Source organism: Lontra canadensis, unplaced genomic scaffold (genome assembly GCF_010015895.1).
Source record: "Lontra canadensis isolate GAN:19392208 unplaced genomic scaffold, GSC_riverotter_1.0 scaffold186, whole genome shotgun sequence".
In the NCBI taxonomy this organism is placed as follows: Eukaryota; Metazoa; Chordata; class Mammalia; order Carnivora; family Mustelidae; genus Lontra; species Lontra canadensis.
This window is the reverse complement of record NW_022631180.1, coordinates 1,721,927-1,746,550: the sequence shown is the minus strand read 5'-3', so window position 1 is coordinate 1,746,550 and position 24,624 is coordinate 1,721,927. Positions and strand designations below refer to the sequence as shown.

The window sequence follows — 24,624 nt, the reverse complement described above, 5'->3', positions numbered from 1 at the left end:
GCCCAGACGACTGCAACGATCAGGGTCGCTGTGTCCGCGGGCGCTGCGTGTGCTTCCCTGGTTACAGCGGCCCCAGCTGTGGCTGGCCCTCCTGCCCCGGGGACTGCAACGGCCGTGGGCGCTGCGCGAAAGGCGTATGCGTGTGCCGCGCGGGCTTCTCCGGGGACGACTGCAGCCAGCGCTCCTGCCCCCGGGGCTGCAGCCAGAGGGGGCGCTGCGAGGACGGGCGCTGCGTGTGCGACCCCGGCTACACTGGCGAAGACTGTGGGAAGAGGAGCTGCCCCCGGGGCTGCAGCCAGAGGGGGCGCTGCGAGAACGGACGCTGCGTGTGCGACCCCGGCTACACTGGCGACGACTGCGGGGTGAGGAGCTGCCCACGGGGCTGCAGTCAGAGGGGGCGCTGCGAGGACGGGCGCTGTGTGTGCGACCCCGGCTACACCGGCGACGACTGCGGCTCGCGGAGCTGCCCGTGGGACTGTGGCGAGGGCGGACGCTGCGTGGACGGCCGCTGCGTGTGCTGGCCCGGGTACGCGGGCGAGGACTGCAGCACCCGGACGTGCCCGCGGGACTGCCGGGGCCGCGGGCGCTGCGAGGACGGCGAGTGCATCTGCGACTCAGGGTACAGCGGGGACGACTGTGGAGTGCGCAGCTGCCCAGGCGACTGCAGCCAAAGGGGCCGCTGCGAGGACGGCCGCTGCGTGTGCTGGCCAGGGTACACGGGGCCCGACTGCGGCTCGCGCGCCTGCCCCCGCGACTGTCGGGGCCGAGGGCGCTGCGAGAACGGCGTCTGCGTGTGCAACGCGGGCTATAGCGGTGAGGACTGCGGCGTGCGCAGCTGTCCCGGGGACTGTCGCGGCCGGGGCCGTTGCGAGAGTGGCCGCTGCGTGTGTTGGCCCGGGTACACAGGTCGGGACTGCGGCACGCGCGCCTGCCCTGGAGACTGTCGTGGTCGCGGGCGCTGCGTGGACGGCCGCTGCGTGTGCAACCCCGGCTTCGCGGGCGAGGACTGCGGGAGCCGTCGGTGCCCTGGGGACTGCCGCGGGCGGGGCCGCTGCGAGGATGGCGTGTGCGTGTGCAACGCGGGCTACGAGGGAGAGGACTGTGGTGTGCGCAGCTGCCCAGGAGGTTGCCACGGCCGCGGCCAGTGCCACGACGGGCGCTGCTTGTGTGACGATGACTACTCGGGGGAGGACTGCAGCATAAGGCGGTGCCCCCGCGACTGCAGTCAGCATGGCGTGTGCCAGGACGGCGTGTGCACCTGCTGGGAGGGCTACGCCGGCGAGGACTGTGGCCTCCGTACCTGCCCCTCCAACTGCCACCAGCGCGGCCGCTGCGAGGATGGGCGCTGCATGTGCAACTCAGGCTACACCGGCCCCTCTTGCGCTACCCGCACCTGCCCAGCGGATTGCCGGGGCCGGGGGCGCTGTGTGCAGGGAGTGTGTGTGTGCCACGTGGGCTATAGCGGCGAGGACTGTGGGCAGGAAGAGCCTCCCGCCAGCGCCTGCCCTGGGGGCTGTGGGCCCCGGGAACTGTGCCGCGCTGGCCAGTGTGTATGCGTGGAGGGCTTTCGAGGACCTGACTGCGCCATTCAGACGTGCCCCGGGGACTGCCGTGGCAGGGGAGAGTGCCGTGAGGGCAGCTGTGTCTGTCAAGATGGTTATGCAGGGGAGGACTGTGGGGAAGGTGAGCAAGCAGCCTTCCCCAATACCCTGGGTCAGGGCCTGGGAACCAGAGCCAGTGGGAAGGCCTGAGCCTGAGGCCTAGGAGCCCAGGCACCCTGAGAAAGAGGGAAGGAGGTGAATTATTGAGCAGTGGGGGGAGGGGGAGGGATGTTTGTGTGGAGGGGGGCAGTCCAAGGAGCCAGAGAGCCGGTGTCCACTAGGGGCCGCAGAACCCCGGGGGCATGCCAGCAGGCAGGCCCTGCTTTCAGATCTCTGATGAGCAGCTTGGGGGCTCCTTTAGTTGCTTTTCCGAAGATTCTGTGTTTCTGGAGATGGCGGTTGAGGGGGGGAGGTGAAGGAGACCCCAGGGCCTGTTCAGGCCTCTGCCAGTTTTGCATCACCTCCAGAGAGGAGCAGGAACTGGGATCAATCTTGCGGTATGGTCTGAGTACTGGGGCCTCCGATGGTAGGGGTGGGGGATGAGGGCTGCCTTGGACTAACCACATCTCCGTATCTCATTCTCCTGGACAGAGGTTCCAGCCATTGAGGGCATGAGGATGCATCTCCTAGAGGAGACAACGGTTCGGACAGAGTGGACCAGGGCTCCTGGCACTGTGGATGCCTACGAAATTCAGTTCATTCCCACGGTGAGAGCTAAGCTGCAGGAGGTTGGGTGGGCTGGACTCAGAGGGGAGAGAGTGCTCACCTCAAGCCTCAAGTCAGTGGCCAAGTCCAGACTGGCTAGACTCCTGAAGCTGCTGTGAAGGCCTCCTCATCCCACCCCACACTGGGTCCAGAAGGCCTGTACAGCATCAGTTCACGGCTGCTGGAATGACCTCTGGTGACCGTGAGCTCTGCCCTTCCTGAGGCTGTCCAGTCTGTTCCTGGTCATCACTGGTAGTTCTTTCTACCATCTAGAGCTGCCCCATTCTACATCTGTCCATTGGCCCTAGGTGGGCCCCCACCAGCGTCAGAATGTCGCCTTTGCTTTCCCCCACAGCTTCCGCCACAGGCTTTCAGGTATTTGGAGACATCAGCCATCACCACACTCTTCGTTCTCTCCAGACCAACTCCCCTGCTCTCTTCACCCCTTTTCCCTAAGGCTTTGTTCTCTGAATTCTTCACTTCCTGGGTTCCCTCCTCTAGTGCCTCATGCTTTTTCCATTTGCCTCCAAAATGTGAGGGCAGACAGGAGTCCAGTAGTTCTCCTGGCTAACTCAGGAGAGCCTGGCAGTTTTCTCAGAGTTGATGTGTATTAACTTGTGGTCACAAAAACTGTGAGCTATTTTGATCATATTTATTTTTTTAAGTGACTTTTATTATAAAAGTTATATAGGCTTTGTATAGACACTTTAGAAAATATAAATGAGGAAAAGAGAAAGAAAAAAAAGAAAGAAAAAAGATGACATTGAACTGTACACTTTTTTAGCCTAAATATAGGCCTTTGCATGTGGCTCTGTTCAGTGTTATCTCTTTTGGTTTAGGCCAAGCTGTCTAGGCTGTTGCAATAATTTAAGTCTATGAACTGGTTCTCCTGCCTCTATGTCATCAGTGCACTGCAAAGCATTCTCTGTGTCTCCTTCCAAATCGCTTTTAAAATATTTGGGAGCACCCGAAGGACAAAGCCTTGTGGCCTCTCACTAGAGGCCCCCTTTTATGCAGATTGGACTTTTATGATATGTTTGGCCTCCCAGTTCCCAATCATATGACATTTCTACTGTCTAACTCATGTTTTCTTGAATCTTCACACAAACATCACGGCTGATCTCCAAAACTCTGGAAGAATGAATAACTCCCAGGGCCTAAACCCTAGGAGGGCTCTAGGACAGAAAGAACAGCTCAGAGGTGCTGGCTGCCATCCCCACGCTAACTGGCCTGGTCATGCCAAGTCTTCTTATTATAGCCCCAAGACCAGACCCCTACTAGGCTCTGTCTCTCCTCACTGGCTGGGAGAAGCAGAGGCAGAAGTCCCTACTTTGCAGCACAACCAATAGAGCTTGGGTTTTTTCCTTCTGTTAAAAAAAGTTGTTTTTTGTTATAAAAATAATTTAATCACAAGACAAGAATTTGGCAACTAGAGAAAAAAAAACAAATAATTCTTGGCTGCTTCACACTAAAACAAGCACTGTTAACATTTTTAAGTGTTTCTCCCACTCTCTTCTTCTGTGTGTATATTATTGACATAGTTCTGATCTTGAGAGGTTGGGACTTTTAAAAGGAACTTTCCTAAGAAACTTCAGGGAAAAAAGAATTAAAATAAACACTTGGGAGAGAAAGAGCATGCAAGGCAGCATTGTCCTCTGCTCTTAGTAGATAGGAACCCAACCTTGGGTGTTTTCAAGCAATGGGTCTTCCCAGCCGAAGCCCTAGGCTTCCTCTCTCTCCAGGTGCCAAGTGTGGGTCTAGTTGGCTCGTGTCCAGCTCAGCTTATCTCTGTCACATTCTGGGTTCTCTTTGAACCCGAATGTGGAAAACACCCCTGTAAGATAGGACCCCAGACAGCCCTCTTGCACTGCACCTTAGCCTGTGCTACTGGCCCTCCGACAGCTTTCTAAGCTTTCTGTGGCTGGCCCCTGGGATCGTGCCTCCTGTCCTGGCCAGCGCGCTCTGTCCATTTCTGCTGGCACAGAGTGTATCGGTAGCTGGCTGTCCTCTGGCACTGCCATCTTCTCAGAAGCCTATCTCCACCTAACCATTTCCCTTTTCCAGAAGGATTTCTGTCTCAAAGCCCAGCCCTTTGCTGTTCCTGGCAAAGGGACACACCTAGTCACTGGAATGCTCTTCAGAACACGGAAGAGGAACATTCCTTCTTCTCCCTGCATACGTGGCATGGCTACTGTGACTCAGTGGTTCTCAAAACGTATTCCCTGCACCTGCAGCATGAGATTCACCTGGAACCTTGTTACACATGCAGACCTCAGGACTCCAGCCCGAGCTACTGAATTAGGAGCTCTGTGGCTGGAGCCCAGTAACCTGAACTGTAACAAGTCCTCCAGGGGATTCTGCTACACCAGAAGCCTGAAGGCCACTCAGTCAAGGAATGTTGCTATTTTGCAAAAAGTCTGGTTCTTCTCTGAATGTGAGAGAAAGCAAAAGGTAACTGAAGGTCAGTTGAAGAGGAGGATCAGGCACTCTGCAGCCTAGAACCTGGGCTGTGCCACGCTTTCACTGGGACACAAGACCTCGTAGCCCCAGAAAAGTTTGTGTTTGGGGTCTGGTCTGAAAGGGGGAGGAGGGTGTGGTAAGCTCCAGAGCCCAACCAAGATGGTGCCCCCACCTGGAACCATGACACTGGTATGGAGAACGGGGTTAGAAACTTACCAAGGATAATCGGTGAAGTGGCCGGGCTGTCAGCAAGGGGAGCTAGCATCTGCCTAGAGAGACTGTCTCAGACCAGACAGATGACAAATGTGGGACTTTGAGGGATTTGTTCCCAAATGGATCTTAGGAGGGAATAAGAGGTGTCTAAAAGGCTCACGTACGTGGTCTGAGGGAGAAGGAGAACTCAAGATGGGCTTGTCTCCCTGGAAGGACCAGACATCATCAGGGACCACCCAAGGGATGTGTATGTGGCGGGGGGGGGGGTAATTGTGTGTGTCAGGTTGGGTTGGGGGCATAGGGGAGAGAGAACGAAAGAGAACGTTCTGGCAAGGATGAGGACTTCACAGGCCTTCAGTTGAGACTCCTAGGCTGGACTATCCTAGGGCAGGGTGAGTAGGAGAGGAAGAGGGGGCCTGTGTGCCCAGGAAAACTTTTCAGCCAACAGAACTCTGACAAAGCTTTATTTCATCCTCAAGTCTACGTGGCCTCTCATCTGGTTTTATACTTTGGTATTTACTGTGTTGATTTCCCCACAATATTCTTGGTTTAGGAGAGTACCTTTTGAAATTTCCAATCCTACTTGGCTGAATGGAGGTGTCCCCATCACGGCCAACATAGCTAAGCAGAACAGAGCGTCCTTATTAACTGTCCTAGCTAGACAGCCCAGTGAAATTCAGGGCAATTAGACTGCTCGCAGATGTCCATTCCTCCTATTTCCCAGTGGCTGGCCCTCCAAGAAGACCCTGCCTGGAGCAGAGGCTGGCATATTCTTGGTGGGGTCACCATGGATAAATCATAATACCTTCGATGTGCCCTTGGAGGGTAGTCATTTTCTCACAGGCGTGTACGGCTCAGAGATTTGGGGAGGGATCCGAGCACCTTAAGATGTGGCCATACATTTAGCTACTAGAACATGAGCTGAGGCAGGATACTTCTTTCATCATGCCTAGCATGATGCCAGGTACAAAACTGGGAAACATATTTGTGAGGCTTAGAGCAGATAGGCTTTGTTTTTGAGGGGCCTGCAGCCCTGCTCAGGAGACAAGAGAAGTGCCTAAAGGGAAATGTCATGAACAGGGGTCACACCCACGTTACCAGCCAGGGGCAGGGTCTGTGGGGGAGGAAGTGAGACTGGGAAGGTGCGTCCCTCAGTGACATCATCTCTTGTGACAGGAGTGGCCTTGGGAGGCAAGGTGGGCAGGGTTGCGTGGGGAAAGCCCAGGGGAGGATCCTGGCGTGTGATGGGCAGATTCGGACAAACAGCTGATGAACCAGCTTAAAAGGTAGCTCCTGTGAGAGGGGGCTGTGAGGTCATACTGCCTGGGGGGTCGAATCCCTGCCACGTTCTTGGTGGTGGGGACCTTGGGCAAGTTACTTAATCCTTTTGTACCTCAGTTTCTTCATCTGTCCAATGGGAATAGCATGACCTCCTTCATAAGGTTATTTTGAGGATTAAGTGAGTTCATATGTGTAAGTTGCCTAGTCCAGCATGTGGTAGATACTGAACGTTTTAGACGTTTTTGCTGCTACTGTCCATGCTCTCCAGCTGTATAGGAACCAGCTCCGCACAGCTCCATGTGGACAGCACCTGGAACTGGAGAGAGAAGACACAAGGGAGACTGGGTAGTGGGGGTGAGATAACGAGCCCTGATCCACTTGGTGCTCCTTTCTTGCAGACGGAGGGGGTGAGCCCCCCATTCACAGCACGGGTACCCAGCTCTGCCTCAGCCTATGACCAGAGAGGACTGGCGCCCGGTCAGGAGTACCAGGTCACAGTCCGTGCCCTTCGAGGGACTAGCTGGGGCCCTCCTGCCTCTAAGACCATCACCACCAGTGAGAGCTGGGGCTGTGGGCGGGGTGCTGGTTGGAGATCTGGATTTGAGGGTGGGTGGCTAGGAATCTGCCCCGCCCCTGTCCCAACCCCAGGAAGGCAGAAGGGAGTGGTGGGGTGGGGACAGAGCTCTTAGAGGGAAAGCTGGTGACTGAGGACCAGACTCCCCCCTGACCCCTCATCTCTCTGATCTGGCTAGTGATTGATGGCCCACAAGACCTCCGGGTGGTGGCTGTGACACCAACCACACTGGAGCTCAGCTGGCTGCGACCCCAGGCAGAAGTGGACCGATTTGTGGTGTCCTATGTCAGCGCTGGCAACCAGAGGGTGCGGCTGGAAGTGCCCCCAGAGGCAGATGGGACAGTGCTGACTGACCTGATGCCAGGCGTGGAATATGTAGTGACCGTGACGGCGGAGCGGGGCCGGGCAGTAAGCTACCCGGCTTCTGTCAGAGCCAACACAGGTATGGCTGGCCAGGCTTAGCCAAGGCTCCGTTTCTCTGTACAGCCGCCCCTTCCTTGGGGGCCCATGTCTAGGGTTCACAGTCTCCTCTGAACGTGCCTTGGTGGGGTGTGTTGGAAAGCACCTGCTGGGGCCTTGCTGTGTGATGGCTGCCCTGGTACCTTGGGGACTTGGGAGTCTTGCAGGAAGGCTGCGGGCTGGACCACAGGAGGAGCTGCCCCTGCCCCTCTGCCCCCAGAGAAGCAGGAAATAGGAGAGGCTGTCTGACCCACCAGCTGGGGCGGCAGGCACTTGAAACAAGGCACTGGGACAGCCCTGTGTTCACGGTGGTGGTCAGCCCTTGTAGGGACTGGAATCAGGCAGAGCAGAGATCGGCGTTGCTGGGCACTGTAGATTGGGGTTTGGGGAAGTTAGGTCTCAGAGCAGTGATTTTCCACTAATCCTCAAGGTCTCTTAACAGATGGATATTTATTTTCTTTTCCTGTGACAGAGGGACGCCCACCTCGCAGTAGCTCACATTCTCTCCTCCCACTCCCCTTTCTCTCCTTCAGACACAGGGCCCCACCTGCTGGCTTCTCTCTTCTTTCTAGGGCACCAACAGTGGCGGGCTTGGAGGGCGAGCGGGGAGGGGCTCCCGGGACACTGACTCCTTTCTCTGGTTCTCTTTCCAGGTGGGGCTGGGGCACAGGCGAGAGGCCTCTGGCTCCCGCGGGGGTGCGGGGGCAAGGGGGCGGAGGGAGGGGCTGCCGTGGGGAGGGGCTGCCACTGACCTGCTCTCCCCTTCCCCCTTTTTTGCCCCCGGCAGCACCAGGCCACTACAGTTACCCGGAGGTGCGCCCCCCAGCCCCGTCCCCCAAGCCCCGTCCCCGGCCGTCTCCGGCCCCGCGACCCCCGCGCCCCGCACGCCCCGCTCGGCCCTCGCGGCCCGCAGAGGAGGGCGAGGAGGAGCCTGGGCCTGAGCCTAGCCTGCCGCAGCCCCCTCGGCGGGCGTGGGGCAACCTGACGGGCGAGCTGGGCCGTTTCCGTGGCACTGTGCAAGACCTGGAGCGCCACCTGAGGGCTCATGGCTACCCACTGCGGGCCAACCAGACCTACGCGTCCGTGGCGCGCCACATCCACGAGTACTTGCAGCGGCGTCGGGCCGCCGCCGCCCCCGTCGGCCCCCCCGCCCCCTCGCCCCGCCGCCCCCACCCCACCGCCAGCCCCGACCCCGGCACCTGGAAGCGGGACTCCAACCAGGGCATCTACGGCCTCTCGCCCGAAGGCGTCGACCGGGTGGCCGCGCCCCGCCACCCCAAGCCCGAGGTGCTGGGCAGTTCCGCCGACGGCTCACTACTGGTGTCCCTTGACGGGCTCCGCGGCCACTTCGAGCGCGTGGTACTGCGCTGGCGGCCCCAGCCGCCGGCAGAGGGCCCTGGCGGGGAGCTGACCGTGCCGGGCACCACGCGCACCGTCAGCCTACCTGACCTCAGGCCCGGCACCACCTACCACGTGGAGGTCCACGGGGTGCGGGCAGGGCAGACCTCCAAGTCCTACGCCTTCATCACCACCACAGGTAGCATGGGCTGGGGCCACGGGATCACCCATCCCCTGCCCAGCCTCGCCTGCCATTGGAGTCTGCATCCAAGAGTGCCTCCCACCGCCTCACTGCTCAGACCGCCACTCCACCCCCACCACACCTCTTGGTCCAGGCTCCAGGGGACCCCAGCACAAAGCATGCCCTCCTGTTTCTCTAGAAGCCATCTCCACCCCAGGGGCCTCAGGGATACTCAGGGCCAAGGAGAGCTGGTCTTTAGCATTCCTCAGACACTTTGCGGGATTGCCATCCTGGGCAGTGGAAGGGACTTTGGGGGAAGGAGGCGGGTCTATGAAAATTCACAGGAGCAGTGTGAGTGGAGCACCCAGTGAAACCAGCACTTCCCCACTCTGACTCACTGTGGTGAGGATGGCTGAAGGCTGTGGTCAGTGGTTACTGTTTTCCACAGTTTGGCCTTGACCTCAAAGGGACACATCAAAACTGTGTGGGGATGGCCTTGAAGCCATCAGGCAGCTTGTGTCTGTGAGAGTTGAAACCACTGCTTCTTGAGCTGCCTTTCCAGACCTCCTGGCTCACGTCATGCTTGTCTCTTCCACAGGAACGATGCCGGGCTCAGGGGAGGGCTGCCCTAGGGAGGGTTGTGGATATATTTTCCCCCCGCCAGGGCCCAGATGCCACCTGAGCTGGATGCACCCCCCCCACACACACACATACTCTCTCTCTCTTCCCTCTCTCTTCAGTACCCACTCTTCCCTTGCATCTGCCTTCCCTAACACCACATCTCCTCCTTTCTTCCAGGCTTCTCACTGCAGCACTAATGGAAGCCACGACCACCACCCTCTGGGGAGGGGATGTGCTTAGGGAGGGACATGGAAGTCTGTGGGGGCTGGAGGTCCCCTTGTAAGGGGAGGGATGGCCGGCTTTATTGCTTTTATTTATTGCCTGCAGGCCTAACTGTTCAGAATTGTGGTTGACAGGGGTACTGAGAGGACTGGGTAGATCACTGGGAGGATGAGGTGGCCCAGGGAGTGGACTCAGAAGCAGAAGAGGGCAGGTCTGTAGGCTCTTAGAGGCTAGAAGGCAGAACCTGGGGGTTGGGATTTCCTTTCTCTCTCTCATTCTCAACCCTCCTGTTTTTCTCACCCTGCCCTTTCCCAGGGTCCTCTCCTTCAGGCCTCTTGGGAGCCACTGATGAGCCTCCTCCCTCGGGCCCTTCCACGACTCAAGGGGTCCAGGCCCCGGAACTGCAGCAACGTCCCCAGGAGCTGGGAGAGTTGAGGGTGCTGGGCAGAGACAAGACAGGGAAGCTCCGCGTTGCTTGGACTGCTCAGCCTGACACGTTTGCCCACTTCCAGCTCCGCCTTCGGGTGTCCGAGGGGCCAGGAGTGCATGAGGAACTACTGCCAGGGGACGTCCGCCAGGCTCTGGTGCCCTCACCCCCTCCTGGAGTCTCCTATGAGCTGTCACTTCGTGGGGTCCCCCCGGAGGGCGAGCCCTCTGCCCCTCTCATCTACCAAAGCATTATGGGTATATCCTGAACTCTGCTCAGCTCACTGTCCTGAGGATGGGGGAGGGGCTGGGCCATCAGGGCTTCAGAGGTGGGATGGGGACTGAAGGGTTGGGCTAGTGTTTGGGTTGGAATGGTAAGAGCAAGGAGAGAGAAGGTTGAAGTTGAAGGTTCAGAGGAAAGAGGAACGGAGGGAGTCTTAGAAGAAGGATGGGGTGCGGGGCAGGGGAAAAGAGGATGGGAGGAGAAAAGTCAGAGGCTGGGACTGGGAGTCCGAGAGAGAGGCTGTAGGCTTCTGGCTTTCCACCTGCAGCTTTCTTTGCCCTGTATCCTCCCCAATTCCTGGTCACTCATAGATCTCTGCATTTAGGCGTGGGAAGGCCTCCAGCCCTGAGGATACCAGCCCTTAGCCCCCTCTGCCCCTTCCCTTCCCCACAGTCCTTCCACCCCCACACTGGGTAGGCTAGGACAGTGGCCCCCTGCCCTGGGAGGCTGGCCTGCAGTGGACAGTGCTCCATGGTTGCTCCAGCCCGTTTCTGCTGGGGACGGAGGTTCCTTAGAGTAGGGCGCTCCCAGCCAGCAGGGCTTCAGAGATGGATGAGGTTGGTGGAACCAGTGAAACACTCACTTGCCCTCCTGGTCTCTCTTTATGGGACTCGGTCTCTGCTCTGCCTGCTCCTCCAGGTGAGATCCAGCACTAGGAGAGAGGGCGGCGGGGGAGAGAAAAGTCCAAGTGGACGGAGAGTCTCCACCTGCTCCAGAGCAGCAGTGAGGAAGCTCTGACTCAGGAACAACCTGGAGGGGGGATCCAAAACTCCCCCAGAGCTCTTGATGTGGCGAGGGATGCTTGTGAGGGGTGGGGAAGCTAGCACAAGGGAAGGGCCAAAGCTCTCACTGCAGAACAGTGGGCTGCTCTCGGAGGCCTGGGGGGGAGGAAGTAGAGGCCTTGAGGGACAGAGATGTCCAGGAAGGAGGGACCCAGTGGGCTGAGGAGAGGGAAGGAGACCAGGGACGAGGCAGTGGTCGAGGCCACCTGCTTTACTTTTGCCCCCACATTCTAGACAGGGATGGGGCGAAGCCTGGGAAGCCCTTGGCCCAGCCACGCCTGGGCGAGCTGATGGTGACTGACCCAACCTCCAACTCTCTGCTCCTGCACTGGACGGTCCCTGAGGGCGAGTTCGACTCCTTCGTGATCCAGTACAAGGACAGGGATGGGCCCCAGGTGGTACCTGTGGAGGGATCCCAGCGCTCAGCCCGCATCACTAACCTGGACGTCGGCCGCAAGTACAAATTTGTGCTATATGGGCTCCTGGGCAAGAAGAGGCATGGGCCCCTGGTGGCTGAAGCCAAGATCCGTGAGTGAGAGCAGTCACACCCACCCCTACCCCTGGCCCCTGCTTGGTCTTGAGGGAGGTCTTCCCAGTGCTATGGGAACTCCAGGAAGGTTCCCTGGAGGCCGTGGTGCCTGAGATGAATCCTGAAGGAAAAGCAGTGGTAGGTCCAGCAGAGGGGTTGAGGAGGGTGGTGCAGACAGAGGGAGCCATGGAGAGTGAGGCAGGAGCAAGTGCGGCCCTGGAGGAGAATCCGTCTATTTCCTCTGGATGGAGAGCAGGGCACCTGGGGAGCAGAAGGAACGGGGCTTGTGTGTGTCTGACTGAAGAGCTTGGAGCTGCTGTGAGGGCCCCGGCCAGTGGGGGGGAGGGGTGCTCTGAAGGGTTTTAAGTGGAAATGATGTGATTTGCTACTTATCTTACAAATAACATGGGGGCTGCTATAGAGAATTGCTGGAGAAGTGAGTTAAGAGCCAGCAAGAAATGATGCCGGCCTGCCTGGGATGGAGGCTTGTGGGAGGTGAAGGACAACGAGGAGGCCCAGGCCCTCCAGTGTTCCTAGAGCAGACAGTCCCTTGCGCTGAGGCGAGGAACAGTGGAGGTGAGGACCGGCACAGCTTGGGACACTTAGATAAACCTCTTCAGAGCATTTGTTAACAAGATGTTCTAAGTGTGCCAACACACTTAGTGGCTGTAGCAGCCCCGTGAGGCACGCCCATTTATAGATGAGGAGAGTCAAGGCACAGAGAGGGAGAAAATGGCGGGGCCGCGGCGGGGATCACTGCTGCCCTCATAAGTCTCGATTGCAGAGAGGAGGCCTGAAGAGTGGGCATGGGGGGACAGGAGACAGGGTGATGGCATGGGGGGAGCAGAGACAGTGGCTAGCACTCAGGGCATGGGCAGAGGAAGAGGAGCCTACAGGGCAGCCCGAGAGGGTGACTCGTGGAGAGGGGCACAGCCAGGGAGAGCAGTGTCCCAGATGCCAAAATGAAGGGCGTGGTCAGACATGTCAGATTCCATAGGAGTGATTCAGAGCTACAGAGTGTCCACAGCACTTAGCAGTGGCGAGGTCGCTGCTGGCCCTGGTGAGAGTTGCCAGTGGAGGGTGGAGCTCGATCGAGAGTCTGATGGAGGTGAGGACATGGCTACAACCAGTGTAGACGGCTCTTTCTGGAATCTGGGTTGGGACTAGAGAGCAAGGAGGGAGGCTGGAGGGAGCTAGCAGCCAAAGAGAGGAGCTCCTGCAAATGCCTGCGGCTCAGTGGGGGGTAGTGAAGGGTTGGTGGTGCAGGGTGGGAGAGAAGGAGATGGGACCCCAGCACAGGTGTGGGAGGCTCTCCTGCATTCAAAAGCTCCAGAGATGGTGCTTCCCTCTCTTGGAGGAGAAACCAGCTAGTAGTTAGGACTGGAAACAGTAGAGATTGTCCTGGAAGACTTCCCTGGCTATGGAGACACAGAGGGAGATGGCTGGGCTCCCTTCTCCCTGAAGCGCCTCACTAGGCTGCAGATGGGGCCACACTAGTCCATGTGGCACATCTGTGCCATTTAGAAGAAGGCACCTTGCCTTAGGTGAGCATAACTCTGTGCCAGGGCACACAGCTTGGCAAGCAGAGGCTGGCTGGATTTCAGTCCCTTAGTGCTCCCTCAATCATGCACCTTTGTGCAGTGAACAGCCTGCACAACCTCACACAGCATCCCTATGTGGGAGACAGAGTACCCCTCTTTCTTTGACCTGTGTTCCTCCTTTCTCTCTACCTCTCTCCCAGTGCCTCAGAGTGATCCTAGCCCAGCGACTCCACCCCGCCTCGGCAAGCTGTGGGTGACAGATCCCACCCCAGACTCACTGCGCCTCTCCTGGACTGTCCCTGAAGGCCAGTTTGACTCCTTCATAGTCCAATACAGGGATAGGGATGGACAGCCCCAAGTGATGCCCGTGGAAGGGCCTGAGCGCTCGGTCATTGTCTCCTCGCTGGACCCTAACCACAAGTACAGATTCACTCTGTTTGGGGTTGCCAACAAGAAGCGGCATAGCTCCCTCACAGCCGATGGGACCACTGGTGAGTGGTGACAACCTCTGCCCCCATGGGACCCCTCCCAACCTTCCCCACACTTGCCCTCAGCCAGGAACCAGGTGGGGCCTCCCAGTGTGATGGCTGACTCTGAATCCTGGCCCCACTCCCAGGCTGAGGGAGAGCCAGCCTCCCCCGTCCTGCTGGGTCCCTTCCATCCCATTCAGCTGCCCCCAAGGCCCAGAGGATGTGTCATACCCTGACTGTGCCAGACTTCCCAGGAGTTCAGCACTTCTAATTAATGCTAATAGTGACCCCCAGGTATGACGACCCATCCAAACCCCAAACACCAACCTGGGGCTGCCAGCACAGCCCTCACTGGATCCTCTTATTTCAGCCTCAGAGCAGAGAGCGGAGTCCCTCCACCCAGAGTCCCCAGCACAGCCCCTGCTGGGGGAGCTGTCAGTGACTCAGGCAAACCCAGACTCCCTGCGCCTGGCCTGGACCGTGCCCCAGGGCTCCTTTGACTCCTTTGTGGTCCAGTACAAGGATGCACAGGGCCAGCCCCAGGTGGTGCCTGTCAGGGGGGATGAGAACGAGGTCACCATCCCGGGCCTGGAGCCCCACCGGAAATATAAGATGAACATCTACGGGCTTCATGGCAGGCAGCGTGTGGGACCTGTGTCTGTGGTGGCCACCACAGGTGAGTCAGGGCCACCCAGGCCTCCCTCTGAGCATGACCCTGCCTGGGGGCTCCTTCAGACCTCCCTCCACCTTCTCCTTCTGGGCTCCAATCCTTCCAAGCGCCCCACATCCCAGGACCTCTCATCCAGCCACCAGCCCCTGGCCTTTTTCTCGGCTCTGCTTCTCCATCTCCAAGAATAGGTCCCATTTTCTCCCACCCTGAACACCTGGAGCACCTCCACCCCGGCCTGGCTGGGGTGGCTGTCATTTCTGGCTCCCGCAACCAGCTGCTTGCACCCTCCCACCATTGCTGCTCTGCTCAGTGCCTGCGGATCCAAGGCACAAGAGTCCCTCGTTTCCCCCAGCTTCTTTCTGGCATGAAGACACCGTATCCAGGACCCGCAGATCCCTAACTCCCAGCCAGCCGGGAGCAGGGCAAAGGGCCCTCATTCCTCCACCCTTTCAGCCTCCCCTGGTCAGCATCGTTTCCATGGTTGTGTAGCCTTGTGGTTGGGAGCACAGGCTCTGGATCCCACTGCCTGTATTTGAAGCCTAGCTCTGCCATTTGCGACCTGTGGGACCTTGTGTAAATTACTGAACCTCTCTGAAGTTCAGCTTCCTCATCTGTCCAATGAGGATAATGGTATATGCTTCACAGGGTCATTAGAATTAAATCAGTGTACAAGCATACATGCTTAGAATAGCGCCTGACACATCAAAGCTGCTATTCAGGAGTGAGCTGCTGTTTCTCCCTGACTTTCTCCCTGCCCAGTATCCTTTTCTTCTCATCTCCCTACTTTGTCCAGCCTTGCCTGCTCCCTCCTCGATCTTCTGTCCCCTTGGTGGTACTCCATGGACCAGGGAGTGGGTCACAGAAGCCAGTCTCCCTTCTTCATGGAACCTCAGTGAAGATGGTGGACAGGTGCCTCTGGGGCTGTGGTTCTAGATGCAGCCAGGGAAGGGCACGGCTCTCACCAGCCCCTTCATCCCCACATCTTTCTCCCACCCTTGTCTGAAGTGGAAGGAGGGACAGGGCTGCCTGAGGAGGCCTTAGCCAGGGCACATTCTGTCTGGTGTCCTGGTAAGTGGAGTGGGGCTGCTGAAAAACCCTGTGGGGGTGCTGGAGCCGAAAGGGAGGAAGGCAGATGGGAAGAGGCCTTATGGCCCCCTTGATTGCCAGAGGTCAGCACTGTCTATGGATGCAGTAGAAAATTCCTCAGGATTTCCTCTGTTCCCATCTCAGCTCCTTTCTCAGACGTGAGCCCAACCCAACAGAAGCCAGCAATATAATCCTTCCAGCAGTACTGACAGGGGCCAGGGGCCTGTCCCAGCGTCCTGAGTTACTGAATGGCTAATACAAAGGCTACCAAACCCCGAAGACTACAGCTTGAGGACTTTGTTTGCTGAATGTACTTTATTGTCATAATCAACTAACAAAGCAAGTCACACTGCAAGCCTGTATCCCCTATGTATTCTCTCAGCCCCCCAGGACCTTGTGGAGGAGACGCCTAGCCCCACAGAACCCAGCACGGAGGCCCTGGAGCCCCCCGAGGAGCCCCTCCTGGGGGAGCTGACGGTGACAGGATCCTCCCCAGACTCGCTGAGCCTCTCCTGGACCGTCCCCCAGGGCCACTTCGACTCTTTCACTGTCCAGTATAAGGACGGGGACGGGCGGCCCCAGGTGGTGCGTGTCAGGGGTGATGAGAACGAGGTCACCGTCGGGAGCCTGGAGCCGGGGCGCAGGTACAAGATGCACCTGTATGGCCTGCACGAGGGGCAGCGCCATGGCCCCGTGTCCACCATGGGCGTCACCGGTGAGTGTGGGAGGAGCCTGCCTCCTTCTCCTCCCCTCAGTGGCCCCCAGCTTCCCCAAGGCCATGGCTCTCCCTTGCTGCATGGTAGCATGACCACCCCCTCATTGCTTGGGGGACACCCAGACAGAGCAGTTCACTGGGGACCAGGCTATAGCCAGCTTTGTGACCTTGAGCAATTTTAAACTTTCTGTGCCTCTGTTTCCTCAGGTGCAAAAGGAGGATAGTAACAGGCATCCTGCAGAACTGTAGTGGGGATTAAATGAGTTAACAGACAGGAAGCACTAAGAAAGGGTCAGGCACAGAACACACATGCTGTTGGTGTAGCCATAAGGAGGATTATAATTGACCCTGGTCTGGGTCTGCTGTGCCCCCTGTGGCTCGTTCTGCAGCTTAGCTAATCAGATGAGCAGGAGACATCAGCCTGTTTGTCAGTGCAGCTGGAAAGTTTCTTTACGGCTCATCCAGTGAGTTACTTTATAGCAAAAAGGGACATCCCTTCCATCTCCTCTAGAGCACCACAAAGGACCCAGCCCAGAATCTCTTCTCCAGAGTCTCAGCACCAGGGGCCAGAACCGAGGCAGGCCACTGGGACTTGGGACTCTCTTGCTGACCTGCCCAGCTTGGCTATAGCAAGGGGTGTCAGTCTCTTTTCCCTTTACTCAAAGACACACCTTTTTCAAAAACATCTTTTACTATAAGGGGAAAGATGAAAAACTTAAAAGCAGAGAAATGGGTTTTCAGAACACGGTTCCTGTACTTCCACAAAGCCCAACCTCACAGTGACTTGGCTGGCTTAATTTCCAGAACCTTCTACTCATTTCTTTTCATTCTTCAAGTAGCTCTGAGATTAAGGAGAAGGGAAAGCCACCCTGAGTTACTGTCCTGTGGGCCCAAAGAAGCAGGGTGGGAGGCTCATGCCAAGCCCAGATATGCTGCCAAGGATTCTTTTCAGGTGCCCCTCTGTCTGCTGCCTTTCCCAGGCGGCCACACTGGGCTCTGTGAGTCCCTGGCCCTGGCCCCCAGGGAAGAACGGACTGTGTTGGGTGCTGACTGAGGCAGTGCAGTAAAGGAAAATGGAGATCAGGTATTTGACAGACTGAGTTCTCTTTATGGCTCCCCTGGTTCTCAGCTTCGTGATGGAGCATGACGTTCATTGTCAGAGCAGGAAGGTGATGGGTAGCTAGAGCCTGCTGAGCTGTCCAGGGGGCTGTGCCCGGCCCACGGTATGTGCTCTACCACTGCCAGGATGAGAGGCCAGTTAGAAACACTTCTAATAAGAAAAAGATGATGTCCAGTGCAGCCTGGGGAGCGCCATGTTCGTGGGTAGTGGTAGTTCCACCTTTTTCCGGTTAAGACAAGCCACAACAGTCAGGCTCGTTTGATGGTGATAGACCATTTCTCTTCCTCACGGGAAGACTTACAGACAGGACAGAAGTGAGCCGGAAGTGGATGGGACAGGAGGGATCAGAGCTGCAAGGAACATGAAACACTGCCAGGCCTGCTACCTGGTTCCTAGTAGATGCTTGCTAACATGGCGGCCACTCCTAGCCCCTCAGCTGCCTTCATCCCTGCCCTCCCCACATAGACTCAGTTGTCTTTCTGAGGCTTCCCAAACAGGTTTTCCTCTGCCTGGAGCCTGATCTTATCCTCCCACAGAAGCCAGAGAAAGCAACTCTTGGGAGCCACCCGCCCCCGTCACCACCTCCACTGTCTTACTTCTGGGGACCACCTTCCATGTTTGGTCACTATTGAGGAGTGCCCCCCAGACTTAGCTGATTCTTGCATGGTGGGGCCCACCGGGTCCCGAGCTGGGCCTGTCCCAGCCAAGTCATGCAGACCACTCATGAGTTTAACAAATGTTTGTGGAGCACCCACCATGTGCTGGGCAACAGGGACACAGCAGTAAACAAGGCAAAGCACCCCCACTGGGAGCTCATGTTCTAGTAGAGGGAAACAGACACCAGACTGCCCACATTTGTCTGTGGTACCATCTGTGACAGTGATGAGCCCTGGAGAAAAGTCCAGCAGGTGAGATGGTGAATTGGTGGGAAGGAGGTGGGAAAGGGCTTCCCTGAGGTTAGAGCCGAGGGAAGGACAGGACAAGGCACGTGCACCTTTGGGAAGAATATCCCGGGCAGAAGAAAGTGACCCGACCCTCTGTGGATAAGCCAGGAACGTCTGGAATGGAGAGCAGCTATGTGAGAGGTGATCGTGGGACCTCAGAGGTCATTGTAAGGACTTGGTTTTTGCCCTGAGTGAGATGGAAGTCATTGCGAGAACAGGCTCTGACTAATGGGTCAACAGGGATCAGAGGCAGGGGGAGGGTGGAGGAGGGAGAGGATTTAGGAGACCCATGTAGCCCAGTGGGACTAGTGGTGCTTGGAGATGGTAGCAGTGGAGTGGAGTTAGCGAGGGGGGTTGGCTTCTGAAGGTCCTGCCAACAGACCTTCCTAGCCGGCTAGGTTTAGAGTGTGGGGGGACTCGGGGACAACACCCAGGATGAAGTGGTGGCTTTGCTGGGGTGGGGAGGTCATGACCAAGCAGGTGTGGGGGGCAGTCCCTGAGCTTGCTTTTGGACTTCATGAGTTTGAGACACAGACCAAGCACCCAAGGAAGATGCGAGTCTGTAGGTCCTGGGGTAGGGGACTTGGAGCCAGTGACCTACAGGTGGAAGTTCAGCCACTCTCCCAGGGTTTCGGTGACACCCCTCCCCAACCCCAGCACAACTTCAGGTCCTGGCGGGAACTTAGTGAGGGCTCGTGGCCAGGCAGACGTCGCCAATCAGTGTAGTTCTACATCAGGACAACTCGTGGATGCTACAAAAACAGACGTAATTACTAACAAGGGAAAGAGGAGCTTTTCCTAACTGCTTTCCACCGTCTGTCTCAGCTCCACACCCAGAAGAGACCCCAGCCACAGAGCCGCCCCTGGAGCCACGCCTGGGGGAGCTGACAGTGACCGATGTGACCCCCAACTCCGTGGGCCTTGCATGGACAGTCCCCGAGGGCCAGTTTGACTCCTTTGTGGTCCAGTACAAGGACAGGGACGGGCAGCCCCAGGTGGTGCCTGTGGCCACAGACCAGCGCGAGGTCACCATCCCCGGCCTGGAGCCTGCACGCAAGTACAGGATGAACTTCTATGGGCTACATGATGGGCAACACATGGGCCCCCTCTCTGTAGTAGCTGTGACCGGTGAGTGAGCAGGGGTGAGGCAGCTCACATCCCTGGCTACCCAGAATCCCCCATCCCACAAACACTCTCTCAGGTTCTGCCTGGCAGGCCTCCATAGGTCCTTCCTGAGGTCACAGGCACAGTAGTCTGTTCCTTGACTCCTTGGCCTCTTCCCTAGGCTAGAACTTTCCCTGTCCTCCAGTCCCTCTCCATTTTGCCTTCTCCCTCAGGCAAGAATGTCTTGCTTCCATCTGACCTAAATCTGACTCTGTCTCCCCTGATTGTCCACAGCTGTTCCCTTCCTTTCTCTCAAAACCCTGCTGTGACTTGGCCATAGCCAACACTTTCCCCTGATGTTCTTTTTCTATTGGGCTTCAATGACACACATCCCTTGAATCTCTTCTCAGAAGCCCTTAGTGCCCTGAGTGCTATAGCCTTCCTTTCTCCTGGAAGTGGCCCTTGTTCTTGGGTCCCTGGGGACAGGTTGCTGCCATTTTTCTACCACGGTGTCTGATGAAACCCATGGACCCCTCTCAAAGCAGGGCTTTAAAATCTATAACATAGGGGTGCCTGAGTGGCTCAGCCATTAAGCGTCTGCCTTCAGCTCAGGTCATGATCCTGGGGTCCTAGGATGTAGTCCCGCATTGGGATCTCTCCTCAGTGGGAAGCCTGCTTCTCCCTCTCCCACTCCCCCTGCTTGTGTTCCCTCTCTTGCTGTGTCTGTCTCTCCCAAATAAATAAATAAAATCTTTTTAAAAAATCTGTAACGTATATGCATAAGGTTAGAGAGGAAACCAGTTATACTGATGTTCAATTATCAAAATATTTTAAATTCAAGTTTATGACTTAGTAATACAGGAACTCTTTATCAGTTCATTAAATAATAAGTCTTGGGGCATGTGTCATAACCTACCCACATTTCAAAGGAGGGAAGAGTGTAAACGTACTTTTTAGTTTGCACAGTTATTCTAAGGTGACATGAACACAGTCCTAGGTATGCTGACACCACAGTGATCACCAGAGGAAGTGCTACATTTCAGTGAGAGGTCAGGGAAAATATCAATGTGACTGTGTCTCATCTAGCTCAAGGACCCTTGAGGCCCTGGGAACCCAGGAGCCCTTCAGGGTTGGGGGCGGGTGTTTTCCTGCCCAAGGTCTCAGCCACGTTCTGTGTTTTTCTGGATTCTAGCTCCCCTCCCCACAGCCCCAGCCACAGAGTCCCCCCAGGAGCCACAGCTGGGGGAGCTGACAGTGTTAGACATGACCCCAGACTCCGTGACCCTCTCCTGGACGGTCCCCAACGGTGAATTCGACTCCTTCATGGTCCAGTACAAGGACAGGGATGGGCAGCCCCATGTGGTGCCCGTGGCCGCAGACCAGCGTGAGGTCACCGTCCCCGGCCTGGAGCCCAGCCGGAAGTACAAGTTCCTGGTCTACGGGCTTCAGGATGGGAAGAGACGCAGCCCAGTCTCTGTAGAGGCAAAAACAGGTGAGAGGCCCCCAAGCCCCCAGCAGTCTGCCCACCCTCTTCACACTGCCTAGTCTCTCTCCTTCTGCTTGTCTTCCCTGTGTCCACCTCTTCTGTTTTGTTTAAAAAGCCATACTGCTGGGGCGCCTGGGTGGCTCAGTGGTTAAGCCTCTGCCTTCAGCTCAGACCCTGCCTTCAGTCTCAGGGTCCTGGGATCGAGTCCCGCATAGGGCTCTCTGCTCAGCAGGGAGCCTGCTTCCCTTCCTCTCTCTCTCTGCCTGCCTCTCTGCCTACTTGTGATCTCTGTCTGTCAAATAAATAAATAAAATCTTTAAAAAAAAAAAAAAGCCATACTGCTGACCTGGTTCAGGGCAAATGAGAACCAGGAAAACAGGGCCAGGTCCTGGGTCTGCGCTTCCCACTGACTTTTCCTCTCTTCTCATAATTTTCACTGCTATTGAATGGGGGAAGTCCCTTAGGACCCTTCCTGGAAGGTGGGACATGGGAGACTGGGAGTGCTGGGGGAGGCCCAAGGGAGTCAGGAGCCCTTTCCACCTGCTGGGCCTTGCAGCCCTCAGCTTTGTGTAGCCCTCACCTCCTGAGAGTTTTGCTGTCACCCTCTTTCTTATCCTACTGGCTCAGGCCCATCGGATCCCCTCTTTGCCTTCCCTGGAGGGCCCTTTTCCTCCTGTGCCCTCTTCCCAGGGCCTCGAAAACTGGGAAGCAGAGGAGCCCAGGGCTGGAGGCCCAGCCAGGCCCATTCGGGCCCAGACCAGCTGTGCCCCTTTCCTGGGTTTCAGTCCAGGCCCTCCCCTGCCCCTGGGGGCTCCCTGATGCCAGAAAACTCTAGCAATAACAATGCTGTCAGCGTCCTCACTGGCCAAGAAGGCAGCAGGCCAGCTCCTTCTCAGGCCTCAGGATGGCTTTGGGGCAGACACCAGATCCTTTCTCCATGTGAGCTCCCCTCCTCCTCCCCTGCTCCCCACACCAAGTAGACAGTCCCTACTCCTCCACCAGGCCCTAAGAGGGCCACCTCCAACATAACATCCTGCTTTCTCATCTGCTGTGTATACTTGTCAGGGATCCTGTGCCCCCTCCGATGTCCTTAGGACCTCAGATTTCCCCAGGGGCCAGGCAAATCACAGTGGGTAGGCTCCTTGGTAAAAGGAAATAAGTAAATCAAGCTGTACCCTGATAGGAACATAGTCTCTAAGAAGTGGGAAGAATCTGGACAGCAGGAGGAATAAGATAAGCAGGAAGCTAGCGATTCTTTTTTCCCCCAGAGATGTCCTGTTGGCTAAGTGGAGGGAGGCATGGGACAGTTGGGGATGGTGGCAGAGATGGGAGGGTGATGGAAATATTTTGGGGAAGCACTGATCATTTGGGCAGTCCTGGGTTTTTCCAACTCTAGTGGGAAGCAGTCAAAGAGTCATTCTGGAAAAAAATAAACACAAGAATCTTTCCTCTCTGTCAGCTGCCCAAGGTGACGCCAGCCTCAAGGCCCCCCCCCGCCTGGGGGAGCTGTGGGTGACAGATCCCACCCTGGACTCACTACACCTCTCCTGGACTGTGCCCGAGGGCCATTTTGACTCCTTTGTGGTCCAGTTCAAGGACAGAGATGGGCCCCACATGGTACCCGTGGGAGGCCACGAGCGCTCGGTCACCGTCACCCCTCTGGACCCTGGTCGCAAGTACAGATTCCTCCTTTATGGGCTCCTGGGCAAGAAGCGCCATGGCCCCCTCACTGCTGAAGGCACCACAGGTGAGGGCATCCCCGCAGGGTCAAGCTCTTCTCCCGGAGCTCCCCTGGGGTTGGCGGCTGCACCCAGCCGGGCCAGGGAAGAGGGTAGTCACTTGTGCTGGCTTCCATCACAGTACTTACTCTCCTCACACAGTCCCATAACACTAGCCCTATAGGACTCAGCTATGGCAAAGCCCTGTCCCAGACCTCTCAGTCCTGCCCTTTGAGGTCACCCACTACCAGAAACAGCTCAGCCGCCTTCTCTGTGTCTCCCTCTCAGAGCCCAGGAGTGGTGTGGACGATGCTAGAACAAAGCACCCCCCAAAGCCCCGTCTCGGGGAAGAGCTACAGGTGACCAGCGTGACACCAGACTCTGTGAGCCTCGCGTGGACGGTCCCTGAGGGCCACTTTGACTCCTTTGTGGTCCAGTACAAGGACAGGGACGGGCAGCCCCAGGTGGTCCCTGTGGAGGGCAGCCTCAGGGAGGTCAGCGTCTCTGGCCTGGACCCAGCCCGCAGGTATAAGCTGCTGCTGTACGGGCTGCACCAGGGCAAGCGTGTGGGTCCCATCTCTACCATCGCCTTGACTGGTGAGTGAGGCTGTGGCCGGAAGTCACTGCCCCGCCTTCCGGCTTCAGCTCTCCTGGTCTGACCGAGCCAGGGGGTTTCTGAACTGCTTATTTCCCTTCTTTTAGGGGAAGGGATAGCATTATTGAGGCATAATTCACATACAATTTTATATGAACAATGCGTTTTGGTAAATATGTAAGTCATGAATCCATTACCACGATTGAGATACAAAAGATTTCCGTTGACCCCAGAACCCATTTCCTCATGCCCCTTTGCCATCAGTTCCCCCAATGCCAGCCTCTGTCAGCCACTAATTCCTTTCTCTCCTTACACTTTTGCCTTTGTAAGCCTCTCACTTAACAGACTCCTATAATACATACTCGGTGCTTGGTTTCTAACACTTAGCATAATGCTTTGGGAATTCATCCTCGTGTTCCATAGTTGGTCCTTTCTACTACTGACCTCTAGCCTTCACCTCCTCCCCTCCTTCCCTCTCACTGGAGAGACTTGTGGAGACAGACCAGTCACCCATCTCTGTCTCTCCGAACCAGCCCCCAGAGAAGATATCGATGCCGAGGCCCCAAGTCCTCCAGGGCCTGAGCCCCGCCTAGGGGAGGTAACTGTGGAGGAAGCGACACCAGACACCTTGCATCTCTCCTGGACCGAGACTGAGGGCGATTATGACTCCTTCGAGGTCCACTACACAGACCAAGATGGGCAACTCCAAGTGGTCAGGATAGATGGTGACCGGAATGATGTCATCCTCTCTGGACTGGAATCTGAACACAGATACCTAGTGAACCTGTACGGTTTCCGTGGCCAGCAGCGTGTGGGTCCTGCCCACATCGAGGCCCTAACAGGTAACCAAGGAGAACTCTACTATAGCTCCTTCCTCCAAGTGGCTGGGAGAGCCCAGAGGAGAGCAAACTCCCTAAGGTCACCCGGCCCCTCTCTCAGGTCCATCTTGTTCTCTCTCGTGTCTCTGTTCAGCCCCAAGGGAAGAGGAAGATGAACCTTCAGAACCTCCCACCAAGCCCCGCCTCGGGGAGCTAGCCGTGACCGACGCCACCTCCGACTCGCTGCACCTCTCCTGGACCGTCCCCGAGGGCCAGTTTGACCACTTCCTGGTGCAGTACAAGAACGGGGACGGGCAGCCCAAGGCTGTCCGCGTCCCGGGTTATGAGGAGGGGGTCACGGTGTCAGGCCTGCAGCCAGACCACAAGTACAAGATGAACCTATATGGCTTCCACGGTGGCCAGCGCGTGGGCCCAGTCTCTGCCATTGGGGTGACAGGTGAGTGGATGGTGGAAGCCCCAGGGCGGGGCCAGTGGGAGGATCTCCCTCTCTCAGGTGATGGGTGACTGGGTGCAGGAGGCCCCCATGCTTGAGGCTGAGCCATGGGGCCCTTTGTGCCTCCCTCCTTCCCCGGGGGCTCCCTGAGGACAGAGGGTTCCTCCCGTGCAGAGWGGRGCCTCYGKGAGCTRTGCTGCTGGCTGSTCAGGGTACCAACGGCTGRCC

The 24,624-nt window shown here is 57.2% G+C and overlaps 1 protein-coding gene across 1 annotated transcript in view; it reads left to right on the top strand.

The window, feature by feature from the left end:
- Positions 1-5: 5 nt before the first annotated feature.
- The window catches only part of LOC116860932 (tenascin-X-like), a gene marked incomplete at its 5' end in the record, with an annotated part of 25,652 nt that continues 1,033 nt past the window's right edge, over positions 6-24,624 (top strand). Inside the window, 16 exons of the mRNA XM_032847268.1 lie at positions 6-1,683; positions 2,193-2,308; positions 6,659-6,815; positions 7,013-7,276; positions 8,081-8,830; positions 9,971-10,339; positions 11,381-11,674; positions 13,417-13,707; positions 14,057-14,362; positions 15,825-16,157; positions 19,047-19,349; positions 20,518-20,817; positions 22,271-22,558; positions 22,818-23,126; positions 23,658-23,966; positions 24,097-24,399. Of these exons, the coding sequence (XP_032703159.1) occupies positions 6-1,683; positions 2,193-2,308; positions 6,659-6,815; positions 7,013-7,276; positions 8,081-8,830; positions 9,971-10,339; positions 11,381-11,674; positions 13,417-13,707; positions 14,057-14,362; positions 15,825-16,157; positions 19,047-19,349; positions 20,518-20,817; positions 22,271-22,558; positions 22,818-23,126; positions 23,658-23,966; positions 24,097-24,399 (6,370 nt within the window). The remainder of the gene's footprint in view (positions 1,684-2,192; positions 2,309-6,658; positions 6,816-7,012; positions 7,277-8,080; positions 8,831-9,970; positions 10,340-11,380; positions 11,675-13,416; positions 13,708-14,056; positions 14,363-15,824; positions 16,158-19,046; positions 19,350-20,517; positions 20,818-22,270; positions 22,559-22,817; positions 23,127-23,657; positions 23,967-24,096; positions 24,400-24,624) is intronic.